Source organism: Varanus komodoensis, unplaced genomic scaffold (genome assembly GCF_004798865.1).
Source record: "Varanus komodoensis strain SLA01 unplaced genomic scaffold, ASM479886v1 scaffold14_1, whole genome shotgun sequence".
In the NCBI taxonomy this organism is placed as follows: Eukaryota; Metazoa; Chordata; class Lepidosauria; order Squamata; family Varanidae; genus Varanus; species Varanus komodoensis.
The window spans coordinates 13,023,293-13,038,125 of NW_025335438.1; the positions used below are offsets into that span (position 1 = coordinate 13,023,293).

The 14,833-nt window shown below is 39.9% G+C and overlaps 1 protein-coding gene across 4 annotated transcripts in view; it reads left to right on the top strand.

Annotated features, from left to right (window-relative positions):
• Positions 1-242: 242 nt before the first annotated feature.
• The window catches only part of PDE7A (phosphodiesterase 7A), a 76,470-nt gene continuing 61,879 nt past the window's right edge, over positions 243-14,833 (top strand). For 3 of the 4 annotated variants that reach the window (XR_006414052.1, XM_044423819.1, XM_044423820.1), the window contains exons 1-2: positions 243-759; positions 13,264-13,324. Coding sequence is in view for 2 of the 4 variants with exons in the window: in XM_044423819.1 (XP_044279754.1) it covers positions 622-759; positions 13,264-13,324 (199 nt within the window). In the remaining 2 variants the exon portion in view is untranslated. Of the gene's footprint in view, positions 760-13,263; positions 13,325-14,833 lie in introns of those variants that run through there. The other variant, XM_044423822.1, reaches the window with a different exon arrangement.

A 14,833-nucleotide genomic window follows, 5' to 3' on the forward strand; every position in this document is an offset into this window, starting at 1 on the left:
GTGCTGCGTTAATTGTGGGCGCGGAAGGGGAGAAAGCGGCCCCCTTCCACGCTCCTCTCTCCCTTCGCCCTCCTTTATCTTCCTGCGCCGCCACCGCAGCGCCAGCCCCGTCGCTACCCAACAACCACTACCTGGCCCCTCCCCTAGCGAGCGGGGCCGCGCCTCGTGCCGGACAATAGCGGCGCTGCCGCAGCCGAGTTGTGTCTCACCCAAACCAGCCCGACGCCGCCGCAGTTGTACTGGGCACCTGGGCCCGCTCCGCGACGCCAATGAGCGGCGGCACGCGGCTGTCCCGGCTGCGGAGCTGACCGGGACACTCGAGCCGGGACCTGCTGCGGTTTCTGCTGCTTCCTTCTCAGTACTTCTTTCTCCTTCTGAGACCTCCTGGGGATTGAGTCGGCAGGGCAAAGGCTGCACCGAAGCGCGTGGACGAAAGCCTCCCCGCCTGTCTTTTTACGCCGCTGTTCTGCGGCCCGTTGCCGGTCCTGAACCGTTCTCGGCGCGTGGGGCAGGTGAGAGCGCCGGGCCGGGCCTCGCCTCGCTCCTGGAGCCTGGCCTGGCTTCTGTGGGCGCCGCAAAAGACGACGCGGTGGCGGCGGCGGCGGCGCTGCCTCCATTTCAATGGAAGTATGTTATCAGCTGCCGGTGCTGCCTCTGGACAGGCCGGTCCCGCAGCACGTCCTCAGCCGCAGAGGGGCCATCAGCTTCAGCTCCAGTTCGGCACTCTTTGGCTGCCCCAACCCCAGGCAGCTCTCCCAGGTGAGCGGCCCTTTAAAGTCTTCTCTCGCTCAGTCCATGCATCTCCAGTGCAGAAAATGATGAGGCGGGTGGAATTAGGAAGTTCGCAAAATAGACGAAATCAAAACGCAACGTATAAAGGAACTGTTGATCTCTGTGGAATAGCTTTGTCGCCCTTTCTTGGTCTCCTTAACCCCCCGGTTGCAGTTTTGTCACCTGTAACGCTGGATGGTAGTGCTTTAGAGTATAAAGGATACCTTTGCGGTGTTCCTCTATATTTTGTGTAGTTCTGTTTTCTTCGACATTTGGCCAAGGAAAACCAGGACCGTTTGTAATTATATGGATATCACAACGTTTTTGTGATGGAGACCTACCGAGATCTCGGAAAGAGGGTTAGAGTCTCTGCTCATTGCCCATGCACCTGCATCTTTATTTTGCTAAAGAAATGCATTTCTATCTTAAGTTTTCAGGATTTTTCCCTTTTCCTATTAGTAACAGAGTTACATAGAAAGTGATCCAGTCGAACTGTATATCTTTTAAGTTTATGATGAGAGATGAAGCAGATACAAAACTTTGGCCCAATTGCACACATTCCTCTTAAATATTGTATGCAAGATTTTTTTCTCCTCTAGAACCAGCTAGATATCTTTATATTTTCATTTATCTGCTGCAGCTTAAAGGAACAATGTCAGATTTGCAGTAGGTTTTGAAATTCACTTCATCCTGTCTAGCCAATTTTGCACTGAAGGAGTCCAGTGGGAACAATAACAAATTTAGCCATAATAAATGTAGGTAGGCGGTGGAATGTGAGAAAATAGATTTTGTTGCCATTTTTGGCACTCTTCTGTTTAAATGTTTTGAGGATTGGGTTGCCCATCTGTTGTTGCCCTGATGCAGTCTGCTGAGATTTTCCTGCAAATGAGAACACTTTTCCGAATTTTAAGGCATCTGCCCAGCATAAGAGATGATTTATTAAATTTGTTCTTTCAATATTATCAAAATGAATCAACTATAACTTTCTTCAGTTATCAAGGTGGTGGGGATTTTTCCTGGTTTTGCACATATGGAAATCTGCCTTTGTAAATGAAGAGAGAATTAACCAAGGTTTATCTTCTTCTTTGGTGTTCAATAATAGGATATCAAAACATTATGGAATATGTAGCTTAATCATTTGGAGAAGAAGACCTTAGAAGAAGACAAGACCTTAGAATTGCCACCCCAGTGTTTGGGGAATTGAGTAGTGAAATGCTGTGGCTTAACTCCTTTTATGGCTGACATTTTTCTTTAAATTCCCATAATAGCCTTCCACTACTGTGGGGAAAAAAACAAGTAAATGTTCATTTTAATGTTCATTTTAATCCTGAGGAGATAGATACTGTGTGGGAAGAAGGGTTCTCCTCTCTCCCTACTTCTCTGCTTAAAATCTCCCCTTCTGTCAAGATTGCTTTATCTTCAAAGGCTTCTGACTCCATTGCACATACATTGCCCATTGCATAGTGTGTTGGTAGTTTTTTACTCATGCCACAACACGCACCCTACCCTATGCAATTCAGAATTCCAAATATGCCAATTTCTGACCTTAAAGAGACTTTAGATCAGTATATGTGCTTTTGCGCTGGCACCTCAGGTCTAAGTTCCTTTATTTTCTGATCCTAAAAATCTTTAAAATTTGATTGATTGATTGCAGTGGTGGCGAACCTATGGCACGCGTACCACAGTGGGCACACACAGCCCTCTCTGTCGGCACATGAGCCAAGTCACTCCAGCAGCTGAGCATTGGATGACAGCAGACATAGGGACCATGCGCATGCTCGGAAAGGAGTAGTGGTGCCAGGCAATGATGTCACAAGCCACAACACATTAGCCTAGACTCGTCCAAGCTTTCACATGGCTGGTCAGTGTGCTGCCAAGGATATGTATATATATATTGGACTGGCTGTTTTCAGGTTTTATTGCAGTGTTGGCACTTTGCAATAAATAAGTGGGTTTTGAGTTGCAGTTTGGGCACTTGGTCTCTAAAAGGTTCACCATCACTGATTTAGTGGAACTTGCTTTGAAGTAAGGATCATAGTATTATTTGAACGTAACTGCTGGTTTTAACTGAAGTTACTGCCAATGGTCAATATATTTTCATACATACTATCCTATTTAGCTTTAGCACAACTAACTGAGATGATATCAGTGAACTTAGGTTAGTTTTTTAAGTTTTCTAATGTGGAGAAAATAATGATTAGTTATATCCCTCTTGGTGAGGTAATAATAATAATAGTGTAATAGCTTCTCTGCTGTGAACAATTTGTCTTCTTTATAGCCCTGGGAACATGAATATGATGACTAGTCTTATGAGTCCCCTGAATAACTTTATGGACTACAAGGCTGAGATCCTTTCTTTACCATAGGTGGTGTTATTATTACATTTATATCCTAACTTGTTTCCTCTTCCAAAGAACCCAGAGTGGCTTACTTGGGCCACCCCCTCTCTATTTTGTCCTCACAACAAACCTCAGCCTAATTTTGTTCTCTCAGCCTTACCTGTGAGCCTAGGCTGAGGGAAAGAAACCATCCCAAAGCTATCCAGTGAATTACATGGCTGAGTGGGACCAAGAACCTTGGTCTCCACTTCACCACAGTGTATAATGACAATTGTATATTATTTAAATGCCTTTTGATAGCACAGAGCAGTGGAAGCTAGATTCTAGGCATGTATTTATTAAATGTCTATCCCACTTTTTTTTTTTTTTTTACAAAGAACTCAGAGTGGCTTACATAATAATTCTCCTCTCAGTCTTATCCCCACAATAACAACCCTGTGAGGTCTCAAACAATTGCAAACTTCAAACAATGGAGCAAATCTTCCACAGAATGTATACTTTGCAGTTATTCTCTTAGTGCTTTTTACCTCCACAAATCATTTGAGACTGTATATCATTGTATAGGATTTTTAATATTAACCTTAAAGAAGCTTTCATAGTATATTACTTTTATTTCTTCAGAAGAAACCCTATTATACAAAATAATGATTTAAAAATTCAGAGAAAATAAGCATCTCAAACACTTTCAATGCCTTTCAAAGAATTGTTGGATTAGGTAATGTAATTCTCACCTGCACCTCAGAGTTTCAGTGTAAGACTTTTTACATTAGTCATATCCCCAGAAATGTTCTTCATAGACTTATATTCAGAATCCTTTTCATTTGGTTAAACTTAGTGCCATTCAGAACAGAAGAGTGCACTAACTGACTCCAGTGAGCATTCTGTGTCTTGTTGTATTAGAGTTAACACATCAACATCTAGCATCTACCTCTGTGATTTTAAGAACAAAGAAAAGAGAAAAAAGTATGCATTGAAGGGTTCACAAACAGTCCTTGTGTTAATATTATCATGCATACACTGGTCCCACATGATATAGGCCAAGGCCTTATCTTTGAAGGAAGGTAGACTTTTATACATGTTGAACTAGTGCATTATGGTACAGGCCATTGGAGACACACACAGTCTCTGATGATTATAGGCATCCTATGGAGAACGGGTAGGGTGTGGAGTCAAGGTTGTCCCCACACTACTCCTATCCTGTAAAGAATTTAGATGGCTGATTCCAGCTGTCAAAGTGCTGGGCTGTGGAGGGCCAGAAAAGGAGATTGAGGCACTCCCAGGATATATCATAACTTGGCAGCACTGTTTTCCTCAACTCCCTTTGTCCAAACAATTAATGCAAAGTATTAATTTGAAATAATTTTACATGATAAATGGTTATTTATAGCTTTCCATATTTTCCAGTGCTGCTTTGCTTTAGGAAAGTATTTCAGGCTTCAGTTACCAGGAAAGTTAAATTTTTTGAATGTTCCAGAAGCCAGGGTATTTCTAGACACTATTGTTGCAATTCTGCTGTTGACCAGATTGGATTGTTTATTATACAGACTTTCTCTGAAACCATTAACATAAATATTTTGGTTTTCTTTATTTCTAGTAGGATGTGATTGGATTAGGAGGGCACACAAACAAATTTCTGGTTGATTAGAATCTTGCTATTTGTAGCAGTAGGGAAGAAAGGATTGGGACAGTTGCTTCTCCAATGACAGTTGCCTCCATCTCAGCAAACAGAAAACAATGTTTATTTCTAGTTTTAATATGCTCCTAGATAAGGAGCAGGAGTAGCAACTAGTAAGAAGACCCTATGTCCCTTTTTTCAAGCGGTCACATGCCATATTGATTTTACATTCTCCTGAGTTCTTACCTACTTCCCATTGAGATAATTTTGAGGCCCACAATAAGTCCAAGTAGTCAATTTTGCTGTTGACTATCGAGTCATAGATTTAATTCCTCCACCCTGTGTCAAATAAACAAATGAATTTTGAAGGTTACATGACACTTACTTGATGGGTGATTCAGAGCCTAATGGTGGTTTTTCATTGTATCACCTAAGTTGATATTGTACTTAGATTAGTTATTGATAATTTGGGGTCTGCAGGTTCAGATGTAGACCCCATATGCAGTTGCCCTTGTTGTAGATGTTTCCTATGAAAGTCATTTTCATGGTTAGGTAGTAGCCATTTTCCTTGAGATAGTGACATAATACATAGTGTCTTCATTAGAACACTAGACTTTTGGGAAATATTAAAACAGTTACAGTGTGTTATTTGTCTTGTTAGAGACTTGTTTCTTAATGAACCCACTCTTTAATGGGACTGGAGCCTGTGTTTGGTAGGCACATTTTCCTTCAGTCCCAAATGATTTAAACTATGAATTATTAAAGCACGGTTTTCAGATGGCTTTTAGAGGTTTCTTTTGCATTTGTTAAAAAAGCAACTTAGCACATAATTCTTGTTACTGCCTTAGCACATAGTTTAGAAAATTATATAGTATTAGAGAATAGAATTAAAATGTGATATTCTAACCTAAAATTCTTTTAATACAAATAGAAAAAATACACTAAAAATAATGGCTTGGATCAAAGGATCTTGTTGTGCAAAGATAATACATTCTCTCTATGTGCATTGCTGATATTCCCATCACCACTGCCTGACCTGGCAGGAGCTAGTTCTTGAGGAAGGGGTGCCAGAGGTAGGGAACAACCATCGATTTTCCCTATGTAAGCATCTACTTGCCAGTTAGACTTTTGAATTCAAGCCATTGTAATTTTTAAAAATCTTAATATGAAACTGTAGAACCTGAACTAGATATACTGACAGAAATATTCTAGCTTTATGAACTTATTTCTATAAGATATTCCAAACAAAAATAAATACCAACTTTTAGCAGTGATTATGGATTCATTTATGTTTCCCTTGGTAAATCAGTATAATCTTACAAAAGAAGTTGGAATATATATGATTATCTTCTGCAACAGTGCAAATTTCATTTGAAATCTCAAGTTATACTGAGTAAATACTTGATTTGGATTTGAACTATTTAAAATGGTGGTGTGTGGTCCTAAAGGCTCTCCTAGTAATGCAAGTCCTTTTTTTAACTAGTCCCAAACCTTTTCTGTTTGAGACTTTCAGCATTTCTAAAAATTATCTGCTGATAAATTCCTATGTGTTTAACATATAAAAGTAGTTGGAACTTTCAAGTTAGTCTTCTGAAGTCAAGGTATCACAATAAGTATGGAATTTTCTGCTTTGGATTGTTGTGAACCTGTAAGCAGTGGCTGTTTTTAATTTTATCTTTGAGCTAAGCTCTTGGGGCACAGGTCAGCCGTAGTTGAGCACTTTGGATCACAAATATGCTAAAAGGATATGTAATTTCATTCTTTTTAGTGGGGGGAGAGATTGCAGAGCTGCTATTCTAGTAGTCCTGTATCTTCTCAAGAGAGTGTGACCTAGTTCAAATGATTAAATAACACAGTTAACTATGAGTTGTTTATAAGCAGCCAGGTGTGGGCATGTTGGTTCCTGCCTGCTTTCCACTTTACTAAACAGCTCAGGGACTTGGTTGTTCTCTGTAATGTCCCAACCTGGGAATGGGATATTGAGAGAAAAACTCATAGCTTAACTCAAGAACAAAGCATGGGTTAAATCTCTGGGTTGTCTCTCCCTCAACAACTCAGAATTCTGGGTTTGAATGTCATGGACAATGAGATGGAAGCGGTTAAGCGTCTGGGATCCAGCATGCTCAGTTGCTTTCTCCCGACTGCTCTCAAACAACCATGGTTTGTTAACCATAGCTAGTTTAATCATGTAAGCTACATCTCACTGTGTGATACATCTGACTAATTTCACTAAATGTAGTAAACAAGTTAAACACATGATTGAATTTCCTTTCAATCAATGGGCATAAAATGTTAAACATGCTTTTTGCTGATAAGTATAATAAATTAATATAAATGCCTAACATAGCTTTTCATCTTGTGTTTTTATATTTAGATGTGTTATTTAGACACTGTTATCCTGCCTTTTCACCATAGAAGCTCTTAAAGTAGCTCTCAATACGGTATATTTAGGTCCAGTACAGTGGGGGAAACAAACATGCAGCAATCTTTCTAATCAAACTGATCTTTCCTATGGTTTTATCTTCCATAGTTTGCTATTGACAAGGGTTAAACTAATATTTCAGGTAAGATCCATGGTGTATGCTGAGAGCGAGATCATTTTATACATCCCTGTACCTTTAGCCTCTTCGAGTTTTGTGAACACGTTTATAGAATGGGATAAGCAGCCTAGGATCGCATTGAATACTTTTCTTAAAGTTGACTATTGAAGTGATTGGGACTTAGATTAGACTAACTCAATTGTGCTCTCTAGATGTTTTGGAATACACCTCCCATTATCTGGAATTTTGTTGGGAGATTGAAACATTTTAAGGGCACTAGGCTACCTATCCCTGTTCTAGAAAATTAACAGTATTTTTTGGATGGAGGGGCTGCTCACAGGAATTCTCATCAGGCTTGGAAAAATGGGTCTAAATATTTCTTTATGTTTTCTTAGAGAATGGCAGTCACTTAATCCAGTTGGTGATATACTAATGTACTTGTATTAGTTTTAAAAATGGAGCCATGTATTACATTTATAACTCCATTTGTGTGTATGGTGTTCTGCAGAGTACAGATCCCTGTTTAGGGACGTTTACAGCTTAAAACTGACATGTGGAAGGGGATGCGACGTGGAGGTGAAAAACAGGGAAGCAGTACATGGTTGCTTAAGTTAAACATACTTAAGCTTAATTAAAATCTCATCAGTCAAACAAGAGAGAAGTTTCATCTGGTTTGGTGTACCACCAAGATGATCTGGAGTACCAGGAGCATGTTGCCAGATACTGAAAAATGGCTCTACAGAAGAACTCTGAAGAAACCAGAACCCATTCTAATTTGGGGATTAATGACTGGAAGCTAAATCTACCTGGAAATAAAGCTGCTAGGACTCTGCTTGAGATGGTTTGGCCCATAAAACTAGTGAACATAGGTCAGCAAATCACTTGTCTGCCATGCACTTTAGAGTAGACTGGGGTGGGCAATTTGTAGACCAACAACATGAGAAGGATCACAAGTTGCTCTCCCTTGGAGTACATGGTAAAACTCTGTATACATGAAAAAAAGGGAGCAGGAAAAAAATGAGTTAAAAACAAGGTATTCTACCCAGTTTTTTAAAACTTGTTTTTAATAAATTTGTATATGCATTCATTATTTTTGAATGATGTGTTTCACTTGCACAAATATGGAGGCATGCAGTTGTGGGGGTTTAGAATGAGAATCCTTACCTGGGTAATATCCTGGGTGGTGTCTGCTGTCAATGTACCAATCTTGGACCTTGACCCAGACAGGTTGCTAAAGTAGTCAATGGATTTTAGTATCTTGATTTTTTTAAAGTTGGGACACAATCTTGTGGGCTGAACTTTCACTGCTGAGAACCCTCTGCGATTTCTCTTCCCAGCTGGATTGACACCTGTAGGGTAGAAGGAGTTGTGCTCCTGTTGAGAGCTGAGGTTCCTCCTTTGCACATTCAGACACACAACCTTTATTGACCAAAAGCACAAAACACGCAGAGTGCATGGAGAAGGTTTAGAACCCAATCTAGTATTCACCTTCAAGAACTCTCCTTATGAGCATTCCTGGGCCCCATTCCTTTGGCAGGAGCTTTCTAAAAATGAGCACTTGCCCCCTTGCCACAAGTTGATCCTCTGATTGAGCCACCCTTCTCTGCTGAGAACATGTCATGGGATCTAGAGCCAGGGCCGCCACCTCTGTGTCTAAGAAACTCCTGTGTTCCAAGAGCCCTCCCACTAGCTGTACATCTTGATTATTCCCAGAGACTGTCTGCACACCTGGGGAGTTTGGCCTTGAGATAAGCATCTCCACTTATCTCAGTGTCTCAGGATGGCCTACATTCCCAACCCCCTGCTCCTCTCCCTCTGCTCCTTCCCCTTCTGATTCTTCTGAATCTCAGCCAGCAGTCCCTGAAAAAGTATGCTCGAAGCAGCCATCTTTCTCACACTGAACACCTCCTTTCCATGCTCAGGTCTATTCAACAGGACCCCTGTATCTGCTGTCTCAGTTATCAAATTTTCACTTAACTGTGGTTGACTTCGCTCCAGAAGAGAAGTTATAAAGTACCATAACATGCCAAAGTGAAATTGTAAAAATTCTCAATTTAATAGGGAGAGGAAAAAATCATATGCTAAGGTTCTATGGTAAGAACAAATCTTTTATTCATAAAATTGTGAGAAAAGGAATGTATTTGTACATTGTATAGTACATATAGTGCTTGCTTTTATCCATGGTTTCAGGCATCTGCTGAGGGTCTTGGAACCTATCCCCGTGGATAGGGGGGTCCTGCTGTACTTTCAGCTATTTTGCAAGGGCTATTTAGGGCAGAAAGGAAGATGGCTGCAGGAGTCTAAGGAGGCTCAAGTCATATCCTGACCTCTGGAATGGTCCCTTTCCCCTTCTCTTTGAAGTAGATTATTTGACCTCTGTGGGGTAGTCAGTGGGATTCTCCTAATACCAGTTGCAAGGAGGTAGGGATGAAATCTCTGAATCCACCTTTTAAGGATGAAGTTCTGTCTCCAGTCTCAGAAGAGGTTTTCCCAAGCTCTCACTCTTATTGTCCCTTGGATGCTCTCGCAGGGACCATAGCTGTCTTTGTGTATTTGTCAGAACTGTGAAACCAGATGCGAAGAAAATTGAAGCTAGTGTTCATGTTCTCGATAGCTGTATATATAGTCTGTAAACATGATGCTTGAAGTTAAAGATTGCAAAAGGGGAAAAAGGAAAAAATGCAAGAAACTGAACACATCCTGAGTATCAACATTAGATTTTACTGGTCAGATTTTGTTAATATCTTTTATTCCATAATGATTTTATTTACTTCATGTATATATGGAAATAGTAATTGTTACATTGTAAAGAACGAGAATTAAAAATTAATCTAATATTCATGGCTGGAGACAAGAATTTCTGACCTACAAAGGATTTTTGAATTTCTTTCATAAGCTATTGCTTTATTTGGTCCACTGGCTCTTAGCCTTTAAGACACTATTGTCCATCAGTTATGAAACAATATCATCAAATGGCCCTCAAGCCACAAGTAGAAGACATGGAAACAACACTCCAAACAAGGTAACTTTATGCTAATATATAAGGAATGTTTATGAGGTGTGCCCATTGTACAGATACCTGAGATGTATTCAGTGTGACCATGCCGGATAGCCTTTAAGCCAAATTGTTAATGTTAGGTTTATTTGATCCTGACCGGCTTTTCCTGAGAACCAGTTTCTTCCTTATTTGTTTTGATATTATGGTGTCCTGTCTGTTTTCTTTCTGGAAGCTTAGAACACACCATTGAAAATGGATGGGGAAGTACTTAGTTCACCAGGTGGGGAAGGACATTTTAATTTGGCACCTCTTTGTGATATTTTAATGACTTGAGTCAGTAATCTGGGATTTGAGATTTATGCTTAGGGTGGGGTGAGCTGTATGCAAGTCTTCTTCTTTGTAAACATCCTTGCAAGAGAGGCTTCCTAAAACTCTAATTGTCCCCTGTTTCCTCCCTTAAGTCCTGAATGTTTCTCTTGATATTTGTAGATTGCTTCCCACGGAGGGCTGTATGTTCCTGGTTAAGAACTGCTGATTTAGGCAACCTTATGTTACTGAATGTCCCATGTCAACATGTTTCTCCAGTTTTGCTGGTTCATATGGGAAGAATAGAAAGGGAAGGTGAGATACTGTGTTTGAGGAACTGTAACCTTTTGCTTGTGACTGTACACCCCAAATGCCCTTTCTGTCTAGGAATGGCAAAGGGAAAAGGAACTGTTTTTTTCTTGAAAGCCATCTATTTGTCTGCTTCTGTGATATTAACCATTACATTAATCCCCAACTTAATCTTGGACTTGTTTCCTTGGAACAAAGCAGGCCTGGGAGCAAAGGATCACAAAAACATTAGAGCTGTTTTCATAGTGCTTGTAGAAACACAATGAAGCTGACAGTTTGAGATTGTTGCTGGGCATCCTGCTAATCTAAACCAAAGGAACAGGCTATATATAAATATTGGGGGATTATGGATAGAGGCAGTTGAAGAGAGGTAGCTGTATCAGCAGAGAGATGCACTGGTTGTAAGGTAGGGATGGTGAATTTCTGGCCCATGAATCAAATCTAGTCCATAGAGATTCCTTGTTCAGACACAGGGCTTCCTTTGGTTCCTCCAGTAGGATGGGATTGGCCCTCAAGCCCTGGCCCCTGGAAAAATCCACATTGTTATCTTTGATTTGGAGGTAAGTCTGCCATAACTCTGCTGTAGACAGAGTTAATTCGTCAAATATTTTAATGCATAGTCATTCTTTAGTCCCATTTTGCCACCGTTCTTCATATATGCTCACTAGAAAAACTAAAAGGAAATAGTAGTTTTTAGACTGCTCTTTAGAAGGCCAGATACTGAAGATGAAACTCAAATACTTTGGCCACCTAATGAGAAGGAAGGACTCACTGGAGAAGAGCCTAATGCTGGGAACAATTGAGGGCAAAAGAAGAAGGGGACGGCAGAGAATGAGGTGGCTAGGTGGAGTCACTGAAGCAGTTGGTGTGAGCGTAAGTGGACTCTGGGGGATGGTGGAGCACAGGATGGCCTGGAGGAATGTTGCCCATGGGGTTGCAATGGGTCGGACATGACTTTGCAACTAACAACGACTGTGAAACAGATATGAGAGGATGGTTATTGATACATTATGCATCTCTATGCATAATCTCATTGCATAGAGATTATGAGTAACTGTGGTAGAATTATATTCCTAGTGTTTATAGCTCACTGTGGGAGTGTAACTATAACACTCTCCACCTAGACATAGCTAAGGTACTGTTATTTTTGCATGTTATTCCTTTATAGAAAATATTCCTCAAAGCAGTTTGCAAGGGATGAGTTAAAAGGCCATGTGTATATACATTTCCTCACTCTCTGTGCTAGTCTTTAGTTTAGGGGTACATCAGTATGGGTAATAGCCTGGTTACAAATGGTTGTGAGTGATCCAGTTCACATTAATGTTAAACATGTTTACTATCACTTCTTACTTATATTTATAATCCACAATTTTTCATAAATGGATTAAAAGGATCTAACAGGATCTTTGATAATTAATTATCAAACTATTTCCCCAAAAGGTTTAGGGTATGAAATTGGAAGAATATCAGAGTGAAACATCCAGAAGGAAAAAAGAAGCAACACAAAGAAGAAAAATATAACAGGAAATATCTCACAGAGACTTAGGTTATTCTAAATGGCTTCTGAAAGACAAAAGTTTTTAATTGATACCTGTAGGCAAGCATTTTTGGGGCGAAGCTGGCCTCTCTGGAAAGGCTGCTCTATAAAACTGTTCTGCTGTTCAAAAGACTGAGCTTGTGGCACTGAATTAATGAAGGTGTGTATATGGAAGAAGGTAATTCTGCAGAGAACCAGATCTCAACTCCTTTAGGGTTTATAAGTAATAGCCAGCAGCTGGAATTGATCCTGGACATACAAGCAATCAGTGTAGCTCAAATAATGCTATAATAACATGCTTGAAGCATCTACCATGGATAACTATGACCAAGTTTGACTACTTTGGTATACCAGCTGTAGCAGGTAAATGCTTTGTTACTGCTGCCACTTTAACTTTTATGTAGGAACAGATCACAGAGAACCACAGATTAGAACCTTGATTCATCAAGGGGAGTTTGTTGCTGTCCAAAATAAGCTGACCCTCCATCTACTTTAATATAGGTATTGATATAACCTTAAACTATGGTTAATTTGGAAGAGTGGGAGGAAGTGTGCCATTCAGTGATCTATTTCTTTAAACATGGTTAAGATTAGCTTTGTTGTATGTGTTCTAACCCTGAGTTTCTTACCAGACTTTGAATGATCTGAGAACATAAATGAAAAGGTTTCTATGTTTTGGCAAAACTGACAATATATCTCCTTGTATGTGCCCATATGAAGATAAAGTTCAGACATTTTAGAGAAAATCTTCCTTATAAGAACAGATTATTTATGATAGAGGCAGTGTCCGTTTGGTAAAATGAGAAATTTAAAAAGCAGGAATATAATGTTCTGTTTTTTATTTTCAGAGACGTGGGGCAATTTCCTATGACAGTTCTGATCAAACTGCGTTGTACATTCGCATGCTAGGTAAGTATAGTCACTTGTTAAAACACCCAAATCTCTGTGTGTGGAACTTAAAATATTCTAACAAATTTTCCATTTTTGCTTGTCCCTTTTCTACCTCTTTCAATGACTTTTGCTGATCGTTGGTTTGTCTCTAATCTAATTTGCCAAGCACAAATTTCATATAGAGTCAAGTACTAAACAAGTAAAGAGATGATAGTCAGAAAATAGGAGATTAGTTTTCCCAGTAGCGCACATCTAAATGGGAAAAGACGGAGTGGTGTGGGAGAACATTAGAGATAATAGTATAAATGTATACTAAAATACATAAAATGTGAAATATGAATAAAGGCTGAAATACTTGAGCTTTTAGTGGTTTTTGCTTGCTTTAAAGGTTAGCTTTTGTAGCTGTGTTTCTTATTTCAAATGCACTATGTTTATAGCAGATTCTTGGTGTTTGTGAGATTAAGAATTTGTTTTGTTTAAAGCTATGTTTGCGTGGCTTGCATGAGCAAATGTTTGTGTAGGGAAGTTTTAGCTTAAGTTAGAAACTAAATATTATCATTGCTAGTGTTCATGTAATAGTGTGACTGCAACATATAGGAAAAGATGACTGGGAGGAGTTTTAGTGTAAATAATTGAGATTGCTTCTATGAATATAAGAGAGGAATCCAGCAGCATAGATAATCAGTGTTCTGTATCCACAAAATTATAATCTTTACATATGCTTTTGGCTCCTCTGTGTAGGCAGAGACATGTTGATAGACTTTTGCCTTTGAGACTATTGATCCTGAAGCAATCCTCAGTTTTAGTACTGAATTGTTGACTGTCTTTCAACAATAATATGTGATTGATAGTCTGTTTGTAAAGCTTGCATTCACCATCTGTGCATCCTACTCCAGTCTCTGACCATCCCAGACTAAGAACTACAGTCCTGTTGTGTGTATAGGAAATGGGAGGTAGTTGCTGCTTTTAAAATGACAAAGAATGAAGGAATTAGTCCAAGCCATATGTATATCCTTGTTTTCCTTTCTACTGCATACACAGTTATTCTCGTATTCATATTTATGTTGTTTTGTCTGTGTCCACATATCTGTCTTTTTCATTCACATTCATATCTAACTACATCCTATGGGGGGGTGTCTAACATGTAACCTGCAGGCCACATGTGGCCCCCAAGGCCTTATTCTCTGGCCCTCTTGCCACTTGGAGCCCCTCTGTCCCCTCAGTCTGGATTCCAGTGATGGCATGGGAATGATTGTGGGGAGCTCTCCTGAGGCTGCCAGCCCAGTTCACTTGTTTCTTGAGCCTCAGGAGCGGAGTGCCTTTGCGCTCAATAGCAGGAACAAATGGAGCATGTTGGGGAGAGTTCATTGGTTCAAATACAAGAGGCTCAATGCGCTAATTCCAAGAAAGAAGGGGATAGGGGGATCACATGGGAGGGTTTCTGGGTGGGAGAAACAGGGAAGAAAGGCCCTCAATGTGTTCTTTTTCATTCAATTAGTACTAAAATATCTTAAAATTAATTTTTCT